The following is a 21,775-nucleotide window of genomic DNA, read 5'->3' as shown; positions in this document are numbered from 1 at the left end:
GGAGATGCCAGGGATCAAACCTGGGGCCTGCATACAAAGCAGGTGCTCTTACCCCTCAGCTATGGCCCTTCCACTCAGCCCATGTCTGAACTAGCCCAATATTTTCATCTATACAGTGATTTTGGGGTTTCCTGACCTTGCCTTCTGCATGATTAAAAAGATACACATCACACTGTCACTTAAGGAGTATATATTAAATTCCACTGCATTTCATTAAACATATACTGTTTCTATCATAAGACTTCACATAAACACAGTTCAACGTAAGTTAATTTCCTATTTACCTGAATTGCTTCCAAAACCCTCTGGGTACATAGTACTGTAACCTAGAAGCTGCTAAGTGACCAAAGATGACCTGGAGATGTCTTAATACGCCTATGTTGTATTCTTTTCTGTCTTCTGTTTTACTTAAGCTTGGTTTATCTTCATACTGATGTGGATAGCCAAATACTTCATCCCGTGGGTCAACATTGCTCTTTTAAAAAAGTAATGTAATATAAATGGTAAGCATGAAAAAATAAATAGAAATTAATATGCCTTATGAACAAAACCTAGTAATGTCTGCTAGAAAAATAATAGTAGTAGCTCAGATTAAATGCAAGTACATATGAAACCCTATGAAGGTTCTAATCTCAACTAAAGCAGTTCAGTTCTAAAGTCCAGGTGAGCAACCTAAAGATTCTCATAAGTAAGCAACAGGATTGTTCAGCTTGCGATTTATACAGATATGGAAACAGACACCAGTCTTTTCCAATTACTTTTTTCAGTAAGTCCAAAACACCATGACTTTGCCATGCATAGGAAGCTCCTCCTACCCTTGTGAGAGGCTTTTCAAAGGACTAGAAAGCCATCTTGCACCCACTTACTTCCACCTATGTATGTGGACATCTATACTCATGTACAAAAACAAGACTCATGAGAGGTTTGGTTTTTTTTACTCTTTTTTCAGATTAAATACAATCAAGGTGATTTATTGTCATTGTACTTTTATCCCATTACCCATTATAATTGACCCTTATTACTAAATCTCATATACCGAAAAGGGGGAAATGTTACTTTAATTAATAACCATCACCAAAGAGTTACTGTTATTTCTTATTGACAACAATAAGTGTCTTATGGCACTTTAAAGACTAACAAAAAGCTTCTGCCGTAATCAATATGCTAGTCTTTAAGGCGTTGTAAGACTATTTTTGCTTAAGAAAACTAGCACATCAATTCTTCAAAAATTGCTACATTTTATTGAAATTACGCTTTCTACAGCTATCAATATAAAAGAAAATTGCAGATTAAGTACTAAAAAAGCTAAATAAAATGTACCACTAACACTATTAAAGAATAGTTCCAAAAATAAATTGAACTACTCTGAATATGACCTTACTTGGGTGTCACCCAATGGGTTGAGATCTTTATGTTTAATTAAACAATAAAAAGCAGCATGGGACTACCAACTTTTGATTGCTTATTTATAGCAGTATTAATTGTTTTGATACTGGGCATTCTATTGTGTTGCACCAGTTTGGAATTGTTCTCCGGTTTTCACAAATAGTATCACATTATGGTCTCCCCCCCCCCCAGTGGCCATAAATTCCCTTTTCTTTCTCTTTAAGTCATTATCAATTCTGAGTATGCGTAAAGTTGAATATCTCCCATTATAACTAGATATACAGTATAGAGCTATCGGAGGAGGGAAAGTCTTAAACTACATTAACATTTGTCAAGAACAATATAGTGTTACCTCGTTGTCTTGCTTCTCATCTCCAGACATATCATCATCTACGTCACTTCCTGTGCCTTCAATTGCAAGGATTCCATTCCGGATGGCAGGAATCATGTACAGCTGCTGAATGACAGAATTCATGTAGCAAGTGGCACCTGCATTTTTTAGCCCTACAAATCCCTTTGGTGGTCGTGGTCCAACAGGTGGAAGATACTCCCATTCTGTTAGTGCTTCACAAGCTAGGAGAAATCAATTGTATTAGAAAATTAGCTCAGCTTCTGAATAAAACTATACACTTCTGAACAGCCATTAACTTAATACCCTAGTACGGAATAAGTTCATTTCAAAGCCTGTTCCATTGATCAATGAGACTTACTAAGTATATATTCTTATTCCAGTCCTTGGCACACAAAATCTCAGATTTGATATTTGCATTTAATCAAAATGAAGCCTACAATAAAAAGCAGCTAAAAATTGAGTACCCCTTAAATCAGGGATAGTCAACATGGTGCCCACCAAGTGTTTTGGACACTACACTGCCTACTCCTGTTTTAAATAATTATACTATTTAGAGATCACTAGCATTCTTGAGAGATTTGTAAATCTATTAGCTTGCTTATACTAGTCCTGTAAACAAATGGAACAGGATTCAAAGATCTATGGTGGGTTTTTGCACCAATGGGAACACCTCCTTCAATGTATTTTCCCTGCCCCCCCAAAAAAACACACACACAACAACCTTAGACCACTGGGTGCCTCTGAAGCAGCCTCAGATGTCAGTAATATCCTTTATTGAAATGGAAAATCCTACTACAAATGTCTATGTCTATACAGGAACTGCTTCAATATGCAAAGCATGCATCCCAACCATAGATACTATTCTCTATGCATTTCATCTTAGTAATTATAATTAATATATCTGGCAAGTACTGCAAGGAAAAGACAAATGATTATATCCAATGTCAATTAGAATACTCAATGACATTAATGGACTTGTTACTTGTCACTGATTTCAAATGGGTCTACATCACTGGATATCAAACAAAATACCATTTTGGAAGAGCAAAAAGTATATGCAATTATTTGATTTCCAATAATGTCTAAAGCCTGACAAATATTTAAATCAATATAAGCTTCATATTAAATAGAGCATAAAATCTATGAAAAGTACTTACTAGTTATTGCGGTGCCTATATAATACATTTCAGTCAAAGTATCTACTATTTGTTTGAGATTTCGGACACAGCCCACTGCAAGTGCTACTAGCAACTCAAATCCAGCATTAATGGTAGCTGGCGAACTACAGACTGGTATGGCCTGCTCAGCGGGCAATTCTCCATTCCTCATGTACTGTAAGTAAACATTTGAGGCTGGAAAGATGAAATCATCTATTAACTCCTGAAAAACAAAAAAGGGAAAGCGAAAAAAATCAAGTTATCCATAATTTTATTGCCTTTTATATACTGCTTTTAATTCAAAACAGCAAACTGGTCAACACATAAACAATTAAAATACACAATGAGAAATACATTAAAAAATTACAAACACATCTCATAACTTCAAACAACAGCAAGATAATACAATCCAATAGATTATTCCACAACTCAAAAAGATTCAAAATCCAGTAAGAAAGCCTGAGTGAAGAGTTTATGTGCTGTCAAAGTGTTTACTGATGATGCTAAGACACACCTCCAGAGGAAGGTGAGAAGGCCCTTGGCTGGGTCTCACTCAGCAGCAGCAGTCAGAAAAGGGCCCCCTCCAAAGATCTTAATGGCCTGTCTAACACATACAGCAAAATGTGTTCTATCACACAGGCAATACCTGAACCAGAATTACCTACCACCCCAAAATGTCTCATGACTTTAAACCTTTGGGGGTCAACTGCTAGAAGGAACAGAAGCCTGAACAAGGATTCCAAGGCAAAAAGGAAACCTAGCAGCATTTTCTTGAGTCTAAGAAACATCCCGCTTGCCCTCAATAATACCCAATACACCCAATCCTAGCCCTTCCAATACTTTAGCCATGCTCCAGCATGATCAAAATTCATAGGAAATGTTTTTAAAAACCCACAATGGGTAGCACACTGAATTGAGCCAATCTATTACTGTATGGTAATACTAAATCATGCAACTCTGTCTGCCCTGGGCAATACCTCAATGAAGTCCTTGCTCACGTTAAACTGAGAAATTCTGCATTCCAGCTTTATCTCACAGTATAATCCATCATTCACTTTTGCCTTTGATTTGTTAAAAAGTGGGGTTCTCACAAGATTATCAGCAGCAATTTTATGATGGACTGAATTCGTACATTTCTATAAAAACTATTTCCTGCTCTCCTAAAAATTATTCAGATTTAATTAAATCTATATGTTTGTTTACAAGTTCCTCCTTACCAAGCTACTTCATTATGATTTTAGTTTTTTCCAGATAGCAATTACTTACTTTAATGAGATTAGCACCTCCTTTTTCACATCCAATATGGTACTTTTTTTCAGGAGTTTGAAATGCCAATAATTCCTTTGTTACTCCAAGGTGACCTTCTAAGATCGTCTCTTCTACACCTGTTTCTCCTGTTCTTTTCACTTCATCCTAACAAAAGAAAAGAAAAAGAAAGAAAAAACGCTGTGTCACGAGTTCTGGGAACTCACTTTAAAATGAAAATATATACTGCTACAACTCATTACAAATATGCTCTCACCTTTCTGTCATATAAGCATGGCAGCTAAAACATAAATGTTAACAGATAAAACGATCAGTAAAATGAATAAAACTAACAACAAAACTTACCCTAATCCTTTTCAGCCAGTCTATTTCATTATTAAGCAGAACTTCAGCATTGGGCACATTAATATTACTATTGTATGCATAATTAAGAAGATGTCTTAATAGAGTAAAGTAGTCCCCTGAATGCTTAGCACGTTCTCGTGCAGTACTCTGTAAGAGAAAGAGGTCATGAATAAATTCGAAAAGGTAATTTACATTAACAGCAACACAGAATGTTTCTTAAAGCAAGAGTGGCGACCTCTTTATCCCTTCTCCATCACTTGACATGTAAGGAAGAGGTGGGTCTTGCAAGCAAAGACAACATGGAGACTTCTCCAGCACACTGCCTTTACTTGACATTGGGGAGGAGACTTGCAAAAACCTTTGCAGATCTATCTCTCCCCCCCCCCCCACCTTTCCCTTTTAAATACCTTATATTGCATGGATCTAGCTCCCATCTCTACTCTTCGCTCGTTAGCTGATGTGGAGATTAAATCCTAATGTCTAGGCGGTGTGATCCTCTTGTCTGCTGGGACCAGGATCGCACAACCAATGCAATATTGAATCCTGCCCTTCCACCTATCTGCTGACATTGCTAGTGATGACGGCTGATGAGTGGGTGGCCATGATTTGCGGGGGGAAATCTGTTGGGCCAAATGGACCGCCTGGAAGCCCAAGATTAACTTGTGGGTTAATCTTCCCCACCCCCGATGTAGTTCAGAATCCTGTTCTCACAGTTGGCCTATCCAACCAAATGGCCTATGCAAAGTCCCCAAGCATGACCTGAGTGCATACTGCTCTGATAGTATGAATCTGTCAAATCCCCTTTTAAAACCATCCAAGTTGGTGGTCATCATAGTTTACCTATGCTCTCCCTAACTAATGACCATGTGGGAGCCGATGGGAGTTGCAGTCCAACAATACCTGTAGTATCACAGGTTAGCCATCTGTCAAACAGTCCAAAAATGTAGGAGATTATAAATGTAATTGGAGATTTAAAGAAATTAACAAAACCAATGGGTTGCATCCAAAAGCAAGATTAATGTCAGTTGCCTCAACCCAAGTTTCAGCAATTCCGCCTCTCACTGTGCCCCACCAACGCACTCCAGACCTTTCATGAAGGTCCACCAACCCCCAGAGGGACTTTTGGTGGCACAGAGGGGGAAAATGACCTACTGCAAAAGCAACCTTCTTTCTACATCAATTGGCTGCAACTCAAAGGGCTCCAATTCAAACCACCTTGAATGTTTTCATGTGTATACCAATTTGTGGGCCTGGTTTCAAAGCTAGGAACAGCTCCAGTTGATTGTAGAATTAATCATCACATTGGTATCAGTGATAAAATGCTTGAGGCTCATAACACTGAATGTGGGGCTCAGAAGGAAAAGCAAATGCAATACATAATACTATCTTAATTTCTGTATTTCAAGTATTATCTGTTAACTGCACTGAGCTATTGGAAAGTATCTATAAAAATCTATTGCAGGAAATTCTTATAGACATTAGTGTAAGTAACAATGTGGAGTTTTTAATGCCTTACCCCTAAAACAGTGAACAACAGAGTTATAAAGAAAAGCAGAGGTCTCTGTCCCATACAACATCTGGTAGCCATTAGGAAGAACTGTTCCTGTGCCATCTGACGAACAGTTCTGGAAAAAAAATAATACAAATTAATACAGATACTTTGTAAACAAGAGAAATCTTATTTGAGATTTGCTGGACAGTTTCCCTGAATGTTCATCAGGAGTGTCATTGCTTTCCCAGTTCCTAGGATTCAGGGAAGAGGAATTTAATTTGAAATGTACATTATGAAGGTGCTGTCAGGTTCCAAAGAGACCACTGGAGATGCGGGTCTTCCAAGTAGCAGTGGGCATGCAGACTTGCAGGTGTAGAAGGGTGACAAGTGAAGCTGTGTTTTGTGAAGGCACCTGAACCAAAAGGACCAAATGCAATGGCACTTATAAGTTATTTAGTTGACAGAAAACAAAAACAAGAGCCTGAACACCAGATCCATAAAGGATAGGAGATCACCTGTCCTTTTTGATGAATGTTAAATATGGAATCTGTGATAGCCCACAAACTGGTTCTGATAGTTTAGAATCAAGGATGTCCATCACATCTGTAACATTTTGGGGAATGATAAATATAGATATTTGAGAATCGTTCTTTAAGAGATAAGACATAGCCAGTTGTGGGCACACTTCATCTGAAATGTTGAGAGTTTATGACATCATAATTGTTGCTGCTCTCCTTTGGCTTCTAGCTGAAAATCTGGATACATTAGGTGGGATTGACCTAACCAGTCCTATCAGTGAAAGCTCTGTGCAATCACATTTGCTTGTACAGAAGGGCTTTTGCCTCTTCACCATACCACAGTTATAGTGATAGCCATTATGATCTAGAGATATATAAATCAAATCACAGCCCAGCAAGTGTACTTTGAATTGGGCATCTACAGTCACCTGCTGCCACCTGGAGTCAGCAATTGTGAGATGAAAAAAACCACTTACTTGCTGTGACAGTGCAACAACAAGTCAATGATAAATGTCTGCCAAGCTTTTTCTTTGCTAAGTGCATCCAGCGCTGTTGGAATCAAGGCAAAACAAAGGGTCATCACTTCGAGTGCTTCACAGCAAACTTGTTCATCTTCTGCATCTGGTTCATTGCCTGCATTTGTCTGTAAAATTAATCAGAAATAAGTAGCATAAAATAGGAATGGAAGAAGAACTAATGATATTCTTAACTGCTCCCTTCAGATACAAACCAATACTGAGGATAAACATCTACTTACTACAAGCTACAGCCTGAGTAAGGTCTACAACTGAAACAGGGATTAATAATTATAATAATGCGGTCTGTTATCTTATTTATAGCCACACATACAAACATGAATTCTGACACAATGTTGAAATTATGTGAAAGGGGAAAGGCATTAGTGAAAAGTCAGGGGGAATATAGCAATAAATAAAAAATATTTTTTAAATTTATATCCCCAGCCACTCTGGGCAGCTTACAACATATATAAAAATGTAACAAAACATCAAAAATGAAAAAACAAAACAGAATATCCTATAAAAGCAACAAACAAACCAATAAATCAACAGAAAAGAAGAAGACCCAAATTAAAATAACTGCCAACACCAACCCGAAAAAAACAAAACAGAGGAACCAAAATTAGAACTGTTTAAATCATTTTAGTCAGTTGCCCCAACCCAAGAATTCTCCATCCACATGAGACTGTAAAAAGGCACTGAGACTGCTACGAAGTTATGCTTCAATGAGGTAACACTGAAGTGCTTTCTTAAAAGCTATAAAGGCATTCTCTCAATAAAAGTGCCAGCAAAGTAACTACCAACAATTTAACTCGGAAATCTATTACATGAAAATTATTTAAAATTATATAAAAATGCTTAAAATTTCTAAACAGGCCACTTGAAGTCTGGATTTCCTAGAATAGCCCTTATCAAAGATCAGTTTGAGAGAAAAGGTTGCTTAGGATTTCTTACCTTCTCATAAATTTTACTAATATCCTCATTTGAACTGAAAACCAGCTGTACTGATCCACATCCTGAGGCCCAAACTATTTTCTGCACTGCTCTAATAACACAAATATCAGGGATATATTTTGAAGCCTAAAAATAGAAAGATAGCATCAAATATAACTGTTCCAAATCTTTTCCCTTCAGACAGGGAGAAAGAAGCATAGAGAGCAAGAGTAAAAAAAGCAAACAATTAATACATTTCCCACAAATCTGAATCCACGAGAGTCTGTATTCTTGCACTGGAGGCTGAAGCTCATACCAAGTCCATCTGGCCCTGTACTGTCAACTTGGGAAGTGGTTCTCCAGGGTCTCTAGCCAAAGTCTCTCTCATCACCTACTACCATATATTTTTAAAACGGCACTGAGATTTCTGGATGCAAAGTATGTGCTCCTCTCAAAAGGGACAGTATCCTGGCACAGGGATTCGAATCGGCAACTACAGAACCAGGAAGCGTTAAGGTGTGACCAGATGCCACCAAGGAAGCGCCTTCTATTTTGTCAGGTTGCACCCTAGAGACAGGCTTCCATTAAGGATATATAAGCAACTGCTGAGGAAAGTACAGATTCTCCTCTCCCACTCCCCAAGTCACTGCCTTAAGCCTAAATCAGGAACTGAGGGAATAGTGAAAATTATACTAACCTCATCAGATATTTGCTGTGCAAGGCGTATTGCTACATTTCTTAGCATGCACTCTGAGGTTGGGTTGGGAATGTTCTGTAGAGCAGTTTGCAACACCACTGCTTGATCATGAGTTGCTTGGTTGATCTGGAACAATTTATTTTCAATATTTTAAAGAAAGAACATACTATCTTCAACTGTAAAAATTTAACACGGTGGAGAAAAAATATATTTCCATAGCCATTTACAAATTAAGCAATACTAGTCAGTATCAGACTTTAAATATTTGCTGGTTATCAGATCACAATAAAGCATTTACGATTTTGCTTTAAGAACAAAGTTAACGTTACCTGTGACATTGGGCTTGTGCCCTCTACAACTGGCTGACAAGCTTCCGCCACGGCTCTCACATGGCCATAGCCAATTGCAGTTAGCAATAGTTTTGCTATTTTTAGAGCATTTAGGTAGGCACCCCTTCTTGTTTCCATATCTGCATTTGGCAGGAAGTTATTTCTGGTCAGCATACTCAGCACAAGAGGTAAGCCACCACTTTTTAAGAAGTTGTACTGGAAGTCAGTGGCATCTTCTCCCAGAGGTAAATTGGCAGGCATTAACAAGGCATAAACTACCTGCAAGGGGGAAAGAAGTGGGAGAAAGAAAACGGGAAAAATAATTCAGCAAACTTTTAAACTAAGTATACTAAAATGCAAGATGAGAGGGTGGTTTTTGCATATTTGCTTCCTTTACATTTTGTGATGAAGCTCTTTTCTCCATGAGCAACCTTCCCCACAATCCAGTCCTATGGGAAGGCCTTGCAGTACAGTCATACCTCGTGTTGCGTTATGTTCATGTTGTGTCTTTTCGGCTTGAGAACACGGCAAACCCAGAAGTGTATATATCCAGGTTTCGCCGCATGTGCATACGCAGAAATGCTCTATCGCGCTCTGCGCAGAAGTGCCACTCTAGTTGCAGACTTTTCGGGGTGCAAATGGCACCCCTGAACAGATCGTGTCCGCAACTAGAGGTAGCACTGTACTCTGCAATTTGGGTGTGATCCCTGAATTCAGTGTAAAAATAATACTAGAAGGAAAATTTCAAGTATCAAAATATTAAAAATGAGATATTACAAACCTCTGTAAGATATAGCACTTGTGATGCAGAAGGGCCAAAGAAAAGAGAATCCAGGGATGGACTAAGGCTGCTGTCTCCGAGTTTTGCATGGTCTAAACAAATAGCTCTTAGTTTTTCTACAGTAGTGTTATCTGGAATAAAAGCACAATTTAAAGATGTTTCTTCCCACAGAGAATACAATATAGATTTCTGAAACACTTTTGGAAAGTGTAATACATTGAAACTGCAAAGGAATAGATAGCACTGCAGAACATGGAAAATTTTTGTCTTTTTTTCTTTGAAAATCACATTTTGCTTCAGTCCCAAGACAAATGCTGCAAACTGGAGAAATAGCATGCACTAGAAATTTTCCATGACCACCTCTTTCAGCATGTGTCTTCAAAGAACCCCAAAAACAGTTTGAGGAAAAGCAGCTTGATACTTGCTTTTGAACTTTCTGGAGTGGAAATGGCAACAGTGTGTGCACTATTGCTCTGACTACTGCTTTTAAACACACTCACACAGATGAATCCCCACACTGATTCTGAACATGGAGAGTTAAACATGCAGTTTGATTGTTTTGTACAGGTAGCTTCTAAGATGCTCTACATTTCACTTTCTATAAATAGAAAATACACTGAAAATAAATCTTACCTGGTGGCATCAATTTCATAAGGATCCGTGCACCATCTCTAAGAGGTGGCATATTTAGGCTACAGCCTAGGTCTGCAACTTGCCAAAGAAACGAGATATATCTAGGATGCAGTGACATGATCTAAAATAAAAGTAAAAACCTGTCATGAGATACCAGCTCCTAATATCAGATAATAAATTTCAGTCTATAATTTTGAGTGTGTGTCTGTTCTTTACTTACAACTCCAGGCAAGCAACTTTCAACTTCTGGGTTTGGACCATCACTATAGTGATTGCCATGGTTGCCTGGAGAACCAGTTGAGGAATCAGATGAGCTATCAGGGCTTGAAGGCATATTGGAACTTATCTGTGTAAGCTTGGCTGTAATTAGCTGGGGGGTGGGGAGTAACAGAAAGTGATAAAATGGAGAGATTGTACAAAACTGTTAAAACGGTTACTTTCTAATAGCAAACTTGACTGAATATATCAAACTGTTAATACTATAGCTACTCACAAAACATGCCATTATTTCAAATTACATTTATGCATTCATTTAACTTTCAACAGAGAACTTTCAAAAATAAGTAAGCTGATCAATATATGATATTTACAGTACTTACTGTTTTATCTTTGAGATTTAATTGTCCAATTAATTTTCTATCATCTGCCGGATCTACTAGCTCGCCTCCAATAAATAACTCTACTTTTGTATGTGCACTGTTGGCTTTAATACGACTGAGAATGCAACGTCTAACTGAACCAATCGTGTCATTTGTATGGGACCAAACATCCAAGTCTTCCACTTGCCGGCCTTGATTTGGAAAACGAACTACCAGAGAGATGTGTTTACCACGAAAAGCTCTGAGAACAAAGATAAAGATAAAGATAATACCACTTAAAACAATCAAAAATCTTTAAAAGCGTTTACTACTGCCAGAGAGAACTATAGAACTAAATTTATATTGGGGCAATGCCTTTAATAGGCCAGCCAAAATGTCACATTAGAACAATACCTAATAATTGTCCCAATAGCGGTATTTTGCTGACATAGTTGACTTTACTCGTTAAGATTTATTTTATTTTCAAAAGAGTACAACACTCCAATAAAACTGGAATTCAGAAAATTTTGCTTACTTTTTAATAATTCTTCTACTTGTTTGCTAGACTAAAGGGGAATAAATCTGAAAAGGTTATCTACAGCATATAATGAATGGATTATCTTTTGCCTTTATGTATTTGGCAAGGAAATCAGAAATATAAGATTTATGATTCTACAAATATACTGTACTAATATATTACACAGGCTATGTTATTTAAAAGTTTTTACACAATATGAGATGCATAGCAGAATCCTAACACCACAGTTACTTGGAAAATTACTTAATATTGCATCCTAATTTACCAGAGTTTTGAAATTTCCACAAACCTTGACATTGGTAGAATTGTTCGTTCTTCGTGGTAATCACTGTCACATTCATTTATATATTCTCTTAAAACGGTCAACACTCGCACCATTCTTATCGCTTCTTGCCTTGCACAATTAATACTGTCTTTATCGCCATCCAAAACACACAAAGTATCATAGGATGCTTTCAAACGATCAAAGCAGGACTGAATGAAGTCTTCATGGATTACTACCTACAGAAATGCCAAGAGATAACTATATCTCAACAAAACAATATAAAAGGTCACAAGAGAGACAAATTAATCCTACATCTGTAATTTGCATGGATGACACTCCTGAGCAGAAGATTCCAGCAACACTAGTATTTTTAACAGGCTTCAGTGTGCCAACAGAATTTTTGGAATGATGAAAATACATGGCAATTAACAACTTAAAAGCCATTAGTTAGTATGAATTCCTATCTGAATGAAGAGCCAGCTAAAGAAGAAATGTATGTTCTCAAAGATTTACTTTTGTAAAATAGTCCTCAAGCAAAGCATACTAAGGAAGGAGACTTTCATCAATGAAAATGGTAGATGCTACCTATTTTTAAAAAACAACAACAGTTTTTTCCATAATTTTACCTGATTTACTTGCAATCTCGGACCAAGATTGGTATAGATTTCCTTTAGTAGATCTATTGCTCGACTGGCAATGTCATCACTTCCTTGAATTACAACCTAAGACAGAAATATAAAGCATATACCACTTTAACTTAAGCATTATGGCCTATGAGAATAAAATCTCTAAATGCAATCTTGACAAAAATATGTATATAAAATCTACTGCAAATGGTCTTATGACCCATTCTTGGCTTCGATACAACACACAGTAATATTATTTCATTTATGAACTATTTTCCATGAGGCATCCCAAAGTGATTTACAATTTTTTTAAAAGTCATTAGATTCATCTAACATATGACAACATCATACACACATAAAATAAATTTTCCCACCCTAGCCCATGAGATGAAGTTAAAGCAATACATCAGAAATAACGTCCAAAGAATATAATAAGTCCTATCCCAGACAACCATTTACATAGAAAGCAATATACAATTTATACTAATCAAAAAGTTTTATAATGTGAAGGGAGTCGGATGTTTTCAGTTTTAGCCACATATAATAACAAAGCTGTACCAATCAGTTGCAAAATAATTTTATGGTTCAAACCTTGGGCCAATTTTATTTTATTAGTCTATTTTCCCCCAAATGCTATTTGCCATACATTATTGTACCAGTCTGTCAAAGAAATGCCCTCCGAGTTCTTCCAGTATCTCATTACAAGCCTGGCCAATAGTAAGGCCAATAGTAAAAAATAACTTATCGGGGGTTTTAACTGTAAATTAGTGTTGCCTCCCATTAAAAGATTGAGCAGTGCCAGCTCTGAACATTTAGAGGTTTACTTGACCAGCAATTGTGATTTGAAATAGAACATATATAAAAACAAAACAACTGTATATATATAAACAAATGTAAATGACAACTATAAATAAAAACTTAAAACAGTAGCACCTACATAAAATCAATTCAAATACAAAATAAATACCAATTGGAATAAAGATTTTAGAAGGTTTGTAGAAAAAAAGGAATGTATTTGGAAGGTGCTGAAATGATAATGGAGAATGTGCCTATTTGATATGCAATGTGAAGGTTTTCAAAGTGTAGGTGGCCCAATTTTTACATTGTGTGGAACAGACCTCCTAGCAGGATGCTCTCTCCTGCAGAATGGGTATGTAGCAGATGAGGTGATCTTTTAGATACCCTGGTCCATAGTGTATATGGGCTTTGAACACCAATACCAGCACCTGGAACCTAATCTGGTAGCTTACTGGCAGCCTGTTCAATTCTTTCAGCAGTGGTGTCATATAATGATATTCCACCACAGTCCAACTGCTGCATAGCTGCAGTTACTGGGTCAGTCTCAAGGGCAGCCCCAAATAGAATGCATTGCAGTAATCCAATCTGGAGGTTACCAACATATGGATGACAGTGGTTGGGCTGCAATGATCCAGAAACAGATGCAGCTATCTTTCCAACTGAAGCTGGTGTACTGCACTCCTAGCTCCCGAGGTCACCTAGGCTTCTAGTGACAGAGATGGGTCCAGCAGCATCTCCACACTAAGAACCTCCTTCAGGAGGATACAACCCATCCAAAGCAGGCAATCGACCAATTATCCAGACTAGGAAATTGCTCATTCACAGCACCTCTGTATCACCAGGATTCAGAGCCATAAACGCACCACCAAGCGCAGGCACCAGTCCAGGGCTTGTAAGGCTTCTTCCAATTCCAATTTTACAGAGAAATTGAGCTGGGTATCATCAATGTTTTCTGGACACCTCCTCTGGAACTATATTAACAGTGATACCAAGTTCTGCACAAATATGAGCAACCATACCCTGCAAGTGCCTTGCAGCATTGTCAAAGCACATCTCCAAGAACTGTACCTTAGGACTAGATTTCAATAGCCCATTCACCCCTCAGGATGGCTACTTGAGGATGCAATAGTGGCACAGAAGCAAGCTTTCTTAGCTTCCATCACCAGCATACAGTAGGTATTATTATGTGCATTCACCTGTGCTCAGTCATTTTTCATTTATAAAACTCGCTATATTCCCTGGAGTTCCCTTGAAAGCCAGGGCACCATTGGGATCTATAGCACCAAAGGACACATAGAAGTGTTTGTGTCAATGACACTTTCCATTGTGAGACCAGGGACTTGGCAGGAGCACTAGATAATGCCATATGGAAAATCCCCCAAGTCCAGGGGCAAAGCTGCTGATTAAGTACTCCAGTCCTGCAGGCTAAAGGCAAATGGTTGCTCCATAACAGGGTAATGCAAACATACCCCTACCCCGCCCTACAATACCAATCCATCTACCAGTCATCCTTTTGTAAATAAAGATAAAGGCTATGTCCTGTTATTTGGCAGGTCAATTCTGTACTGAGGCAGCCCCTTGGTTGCCATGGCAGCCATAATGTCCCAAGTCAGCATGGATTTTGAAATCACAAAGTCTGGGAATTTTCCAACCCTACACCCAAGACTACTTCTGCCAGTTTGGGTAGTGAGACAGCTGGACTAATTGAACAGAGGAAGAAAATGAGAGCAAACTACATAATTGGCAGCTTTCCTGACACTGATTGCCATTCCTACAGAGAGAGCACTCCTTTTACAGTGTGACAGCAACGAACTACCAAAGCCACAGTTGCAACCTGATACTCCACATATATAATGATGACTTCAGGAAGCATTGTGTAGCTGCATGGACATAGCAGACTTCTGCAGCAGCACTAGAAAGAATAAGTATCTGTGGCAACCTCATATCCAACATCAAATGAGTTTTTCACCAAGCCATGTGCCGATTTTGCACTTTGTACAAATCACAGCGTATCAAAATAGGCAATGCGTAGCTGAAGTACACAGTAGAACTCACATGTAATAACAGTTGCAGAACTTTTATTTTAATGGCCTAGCCATACAAACCAACTTTTTTGTCAAATTACTATAAACTACAACTTGAGTGGCGACGCGGGTGGTGCTGTGGGTAAAACCTCAGCGCCTAGGGCTTGCCGATCGCATGGTCAGCGGTTCGAATCCCCGTGGCAGGGTGAGCTCCCATCTTTCGGTCCCAGCTCCTGCCCACCTAGCAGTTCGAAAGCACCCTTAAGTGCAAGTAGATAAATAGGTACCGCTTTACAGTGGGAAGGTAAACGGCGTTTCCGTGTGCTGCACTGGTGCCAGCGCGCCAGAGCAGCTTCGTCACCCTGGCCACGTGACCTGGAAGTGTCTCCGGACAGCGCTGGCCCCCGGCCTCTTAAGTGAGATGGGCGCACAACCATAGAGTCGGACACGACTGGCCCGTACGGGCAGGGGTACCTTTACCTTTACAACTTGAGTAAGTTAGATGTACTTTTGCACTTACCCTCCAAAGGTAATCTAATCCTATTAACTCCAAGTCATCCATCATATAGGCTCGTCTCTTTGCAACTAGCTTCCCTTCTCGACAGTTCACAGCTTTGAAGAAACGTTCAAAACATTTCATTCCATTTTCTGTTAAGAGTGAAGGGTCCAACTGAAGAACATTGTTTTCAAAGAAGTCTTTATTTATGTCAGGGTCTAAATCCGGTTCATCTCCCATGAGTTTAGAATACCATTTAAAACAGGCTTCACGATCACACAGGTAGACTGCATTTTCAGCTAAACACTTCCATATTTGTTTTGCCTGAGGAGCACAGAGCCATAGTTGACCATCCTTCAGTAAAAATCTAGAATGAAACAGAGAGAAACAAGAAGTCATTAAAATTAGAAATGTCGCTCTAATTCTATGAATTAACACTTGAAACTCAGTAGCTGATGCTGTTTTCAACTGTTCTCCAATGTATTCATACATTCTGGAATATTCCTCAATCACAGAAAAGAGAACAATCTACTGTATTTTTCGCTCTATAGGACTCACTTTTTCCCCTCAAAAAATGAAGGGGAAATGTGTGTGCGTCCTATGGAGCGAATGCAGGCTTCAGGAAGCTATCCGCAAGCCTTCGGAGTGCTGCGGGAATGCCCGCGGGCTCCGAAGGCTTGCGGATAGCAGCCTGGAGCCCGAAGCCCGGGGAGCGCAGCACTGCGCACCCCAGGCTTCAGGCACCTATCCGCAAGCCTTCGGAGCCCAGCGGGAATGCCCGCAGGCTCCAAAGGCTTGCAGATAGCAGCCTGCAGCCCGGGGAGCGCAGTGCCAACTCCCACTGCGCTCCCTGGGCTTCAAGCAGCTATCCGCAAACCTTCGGAGTGCTCGCCCAGCCTGCAAGCTCCGGGAGCGGCGGCAAGGCTGCGCAACCTTGCCTCTGCTCCCGGACCTGTTCTGGGGGCTGGGGGCAGGGGAAGCTCGGGCTTCCCCCGCCCCAGCCCCGCGGCTAAAAACAAAGCCACACACAGATTCTCCCGGCTGGAGAGGTTGTGTGTAGCTAAAGAGGAAGCCAAGACAGCCAGCGGGATGAATCCCGCTGGCTGTCTTGGCTTCTTTGCTCTTTGGGGCTGGGGGGGGGATTCTTTATTCCCCACCCCCCCAAAAAACCTAGGTGCGCCCTATGGTCTGGTGTGCCCTATGGAGCAAAAAATACGGTATCCGGATTAAATAATATGCATATTATAAACTTGACATTTCACACAACTACTCTGTACACAAATGTCAGTCACATACTGACATGTATAAGCAGGTAAAAGATGTTAGAATCCCAACTATAAAAGAAAATTTGAGTTAAGCAAACAGATTGCCTTTGTATCATGCCTAGATAAATAGGTATTATGTACTTTTTTGGACTAGTTGGCTGGCTCAATTTCATTGAACATCCTTCAGTCCTACAAAAAAATCCCAGCTATTGATTTCCTGTAGATGCATCTGTCTCAGTACTATAAGCAGAAAAATGCTTCAATAACTATCCAAAGCAGAATAGAGCAGTAAAGAAAATTGTGTACAAATTGCATAGAGAAAATTGTGTGAATTTCACACAGAGCCTAACTACTGTGTCCAAAGAACAATTCTTCTATCCAGTGATCACACATGGATAAATAAAGGTATCCTTCCCCCATTAATCCCAGCTGATACGTTTCACACCTAGAAGGAACATGAGCAGTACCAGCCATAATCAGAACGTTTACCATTCCTCTCATGGTGTTATCTACTGTGAATATTTAGGGGGGAAATGCTTTGTTATGCTTTTGATTACAACTGTATCTTCTTCAGAAGTGTAAAATAAAACATCCACCATCATAGTTAAGAATACGTGTGCTCTGATCTTAGTAGATTATTCTGGGCTTATCTCACCTAATATTCAAGGCTTTTTTCTTTTAGCCAAGTGGTGTGTGTGTGTGTGTGTGTGTGTGTGTGTGTGTGTGTGTAAGCAGTAAGTATAGGGCTGTCAGAGTAAACTTAAGTGAGGAACCTTGTCTGTGGAATGGCCACTTGGCTAGAAATATTCATTCTCTATATTTTCAAATCGTAAGAACATTAGAACTTGTACATGAGTTATCTCTTTCCTTGACCGAGGTACTGCATGCCTTTTTCTAATCCCTTGCATATGGAAAGGTTTCTAGTGTTATCACATATCATTGCTGTCCTACCATCAGAAAACCTGCTCCTTCAAACATGTTTTGATGAAACAAGGGATATGTCTGCATCAGCTGTATCAGACTAAAAAGTGTACCAGTACACTCTCTGCCCCTATTCTTCTGGGGGCAGCAGAGCAATTAAGCAGTAACTCAACTAGTTAGAATAAAGATCATCAGTGCTTGCGCTAGGAGCAATAGAGAGCTGGTATGTGGATAAATGAAAGCAGCCAGGGAGCCTTCATCTGTGACATGGGAATGAGACAAATAAAGGGATTGTGCATTCTAGCTGGTAAGACCTGGAACTAAAGACCATGCAAGAGGAACTTGTTTCTAGCCATGTGCCTTACTGCGACCTTGTCTAGAAATAGATTCAGCCACAAGACAAATATCATTTTGTAGATCAGCTGTTCTCAACAGCAAAAAGGGGCATTCATTTTTTGCTTTTTGAACAGCATAGATTGCTACTTTTACACCCAATGTAAAGCAAGTATCACTAAAACCAACCGTAGGAAGTTCAGACGTTCTTGGACTTCTTGCACATGACTGTATCTACTCCCAGGTCTTACAGTTTGTGGATCGTATTCTCCATGCTCTGAAAATTTAATACAAAATATTATAATACTTTTTTTTTAATCCAACAGCAAAACCTTTTCTATTTTTGTTTAAAGGACGTGCCATTATGTCCAAGAAAGTGCTTAGGATTGCATACATTATAAAGTTTCATATCCAGTCTTATCTATTAAAAGAGTATTTAAAATTAGTGATTGCTTTTCTATTTGAAAGGTATATGCAAAGTTTACATTCCAACAACAAAATTACTTTGGAAAATTATTAGAAACTACCCAATATTAGATACCATATTTGCAGCAAATGTTGAAATTAACTTTTCCAGAAGTAGTTAAGCAAAATGTGGGAGATATAAATTTCAATCACAGCACATTTTATAGCTATTGTAAAAATACACAAATGTACACGATATTGGCAGCATTGACAATAAAATAATTCTGCCCCTCCCCACGTATTTGCTTAAATATGTACAGTTGGGTCTGGAAAAATACCTAAAGTAGAATCTAGGTGGAAGGTGACTTTCCCACTTCCTTCAGCATATAAAGAGGAAATAAATAGCAATATATCTCATAGTGTAGTTCTAGACAAAATTAAATTTAACTCACCTTTAGCATACTGTCTCATGCTTTCCATATAGGCTGAAAGATTTTCTGCAACTAAAGTTACTAGAGCATGATTGTGCTGAAGTTGATTGATTAAGTCATGGCGATAAAACACATGGGGGCTTCGCTGAGTTTGACTGCAGTTTAAACACACATCAAAGTGTTACAAGTCCTGTTACTGAGAGTTTCAAACAATCCATTCCAAATGGCTACCATATTGCAAAACTATGAACACTCCCTCCCAAAGCTCCTAATCCGCTTAGATATGAGAGGGGTTTGGGGACTTGAGCAGAACAATTAGTTCTCCCCAGTTCTGTCTCTTTTATTTTCAATGAATGCATTAAAATTCTGTATCTCAACTTCTCTCAACCATAGCAATGACATACTCATGCAGACTGCCAAGCTTCAGATTGCCCTTTAAGTCTTTATTCCCCCTACCCCAAGACAAGAGCTTCCCACAGAAAACACCGGAAAAAAATCCAGTATTTTAGTATAATTGTGATTGGGCAACAGTGCCCTCACCCCAAGGTAACAGCAAAGACATGAGTTCTTGTCTTCAACATTCAGTGTGAAACAAGTTCCATCTTCAGACAACTGAGTGAGTTACTCCCAATTTTCTGGCTTCTATAGGCTTCAGCTTTACGAATGCCATAAGCCAATTTAACTGAAAGGAATGACCAGTGAGAACCAGGGGGAAATAATCTGATCGTCAGGCAGGAGAGAGAAAATTGAGGAGACTGCGCTTGCCTCCCAGAGTTCTTTGCTCTCCTGCCTCCGTCATGTGATTAGAAAAGTTACCCAACCCATCCATCTGGGTCATCAGCAACCATCTCAAATGGAATTGCATCCATTATGTATTAATATTTCCCATTATATTTCAGCAATACTAATGGATTATGTGAACTGTGTACCCTTTTTTCTAGCCCAACACATTAAAGAAATGAAAAGTTTATATTAAAGTCTCACCTCAAGTTTTGTGGTGCTTCACCAAACAAACTACAAATTTCCCTAATTTGTTTCAATGCAGGAATGACCCATTTATCATTTGTGCGAAGCTCTTCTATAAAACGATCTATCCATTGTATTTTTTGTGTATCTCGATCCTTAAAAAACAAATATTTTTATTTTAGCTTGCAACAATTAAGTAATTTTAAAGTGGTTTATCCATTTCTGGCTCCCTGTTTTAAATACTTTGGAACTGAATCATTAGGTTAGAAAACAGCCTACTAGAGAAGTTAACCAACAAACTCAAAAGAGAACAGGTAGAAGCAAAGGAGGGCACCTTCAGCCCAATATGGGTCTCCTTCATCACATACACAGCACAAAAGGACAATGACCAACCCTCCCCTGCAACATCTAATATCATTTGTTTTTATCCCTTTGGTGTCTGCTGCCCTGGTATCCTTTTGAGAGTAGGGCTGGGTACAAATTTAATACATAAATAATATGGACACCATGGCAAGCTCTCGTTAACACTAATCAAAAGGGAGGAAGACAAAGTGAAGCTGAAAGGGAGGGAGAACATATGCCAGCCCATAACTTGCTCATAATCCTCTAAGCCATGGTTAGGAGTAGCATCTGAAACGAGCTTTTTTATATCTACCCTCTTCCTTTATTTTTGTGAAAATAATACAACAGTCTTAATGCCACTATAGTATCAAATCCCAGTGTTAATACCAATGGGACTATGGATTATTGGGACATACATGAATTAACCTTGTGTTCACAAGTTCCCTTCATCATATGCTCTAATTTCAATAAGTTCCATCACCAAAAACAATTTCTTGTTACATCTGAACTGCCAAACTATGATTTTCATAACCCCTCTAAACCAGGGATGCAATCCTAGTCTGAAAGAATTCAACAGCAAGGTCACCATTTCATATTTAACAGCAAACTAGGAGAGAGAAAGGTAGGAATACACAAGCATAATGTCAGCCAACCCAAAGATAATGACTACCAAACAGAATATATTTACCTGAGAACAACTATAATCTAAGATTTTAATGTGGGCACTGAGAGCCTGGTCCATGATATCAACTGGAACATCATCACTATGTGCTAAATTCCATAGAAGGTTCAGTACTTTGTGCGCCATCACACCATCTTTATCATCTTCTGCAAGACGACGAATTAACTCAAGTAGCTTTTCACGCTGCTTTTTGCTTGCATTTGTCCAACTTGCCTAGAAAATAAAGGGACACCACCAGAATATTTTAATGTGGCCTGAAAATCAAAGGTATGTGAATTGAAATACTAAAAGTGTTAAAATTAAGTTATATTGTCAAAATGCAAATTAAGATATGATAGTAATTCTACTGTTCTTTCCAGTAACACCAATTAGAATGTCAGCACTGAGTAGCTTACCAAAACTGAAAGAACTAAGCTATTTTTAGATCATTTTCAAATACTTCACTTGAATGGATTTGTAATCAGTAATAATATTAATTGTTCAGTGACTGCATTTCACAGTAATAGGAAATAATAGGAAGTCAAACAGAAAGGCCTCTTCTTCCATTCAAAATATATCCATGGCCCTGCTTCAGCAGAAGAGCAGAAGCCAAGCAAAATTTACTTCGTTACCCAAGATTGTTAAGAATTGCCCGACTGAATCAGGACAAAGTCCCATCAACACCAGCATCAACTTCTAAGTGGCCAAACAGACTATGA

At 38.8% G+C, this 21,775-nt stretch overlaps 1 protein-coding gene across 2 annotated transcripts in view; it reads right to left on the bottom strand.

Moving 5' to 3' along the window:
• The window catches only part of USP9X (ubiquitin specific peptidase 9 X-linked), a 68,697-nt gene that overhangs the window by 13,919 nt on the left and 33,003 nt on the right, over nucleotides 1–21,775 (bottom strand). For both annotated transcript variants that reach the window (XM_083498405.1, XM_083498406.1), the window contains 21 exons: nucleotides 21,084–21,290; nucleotides 20,072–20,208; nucleotides 19,109–19,242; nucleotides 18,441–18,528; nucleotides 15,757–16,099; nucleotides 12,415–12,510; nucleotides 11,813–12,024; nucleotides 11,007–11,247; nucleotides 10,628–10,777; nucleotides 10,408–10,528; nucleotides 9,775–9,905; nucleotides 8,994–9,272; nucleotides 8,665–8,790; nucleotides 7,989–8,114; nucleotides 6,993–7,159; nucleotides 6,023–6,131; nucleotides 4,507–4,653; nucleotides 4,162–4,308; nucleotides 2,896–3,118; nucleotides 1,739–1,959; nucleotides 285–475 (listed from right to left, as the gene is read on the bottom strand). In XM_083498405.1, the coding sequence (XP_083354531.1) occupies nucleotides 285–475; nucleotides 1,739–1,959; nucleotides 2,896–3,118; nucleotides 4,162–4,308; nucleotides 4,507–4,653; nucleotides 6,023–6,131; nucleotides 6,993–7,159; nucleotides 7,989–8,114; nucleotides 8,665–8,790; nucleotides 8,994–9,272; nucleotides 9,775–9,905; nucleotides 10,408–10,528; nucleotides 10,628–10,777; nucleotides 11,007–11,247; nucleotides 11,813–12,024; nucleotides 12,415–12,510; nucleotides 15,757–16,099; nucleotides 18,441–18,528; nucleotides 19,109–19,242; nucleotides 20,072–20,208; nucleotides 21,084–21,290 (3,596 nt within the window). The remainder of the gene's footprint in view (nucleotides 1–284; nucleotides 476–1,738; nucleotides 1,960–2,895; nucleotides 3,119–4,161; nucleotides 4,309–4,506; nucleotides 4,654–6,022; nucleotides 6,132–6,992; nucleotides 7,160–7,988; nucleotides 8,115–8,664; nucleotides 8,791–8,993; nucleotides 9,273–9,774; nucleotides 9,906–10,407; nucleotides 10,529–10,627; nucleotides 10,778–11,006; nucleotides 11,248–11,812; nucleotides 12,025–12,414; nucleotides 12,511–15,756; nucleotides 16,100–18,440; nucleotides 18,529–19,108; nucleotides 19,243–20,071; nucleotides 20,209–21,083; nucleotides 21,291–21,775) is intronic.

Source organism: Podarcis liolepis, assembly GCF_965112155.1.
Source record: "Podarcis liolepis genome assembly, chromosome: 4".
Taxonomy (NCBI): Eukaryota; Metazoa; Chordata; class Lepidosauria; order Squamata; family Lacertidae; genus Podarcis; species Podarcis liolepis.
Note: the sequence above shows the minus strand (reverse complement) of the source record. Positions and strands in the feature narration are given on the sequence as shown.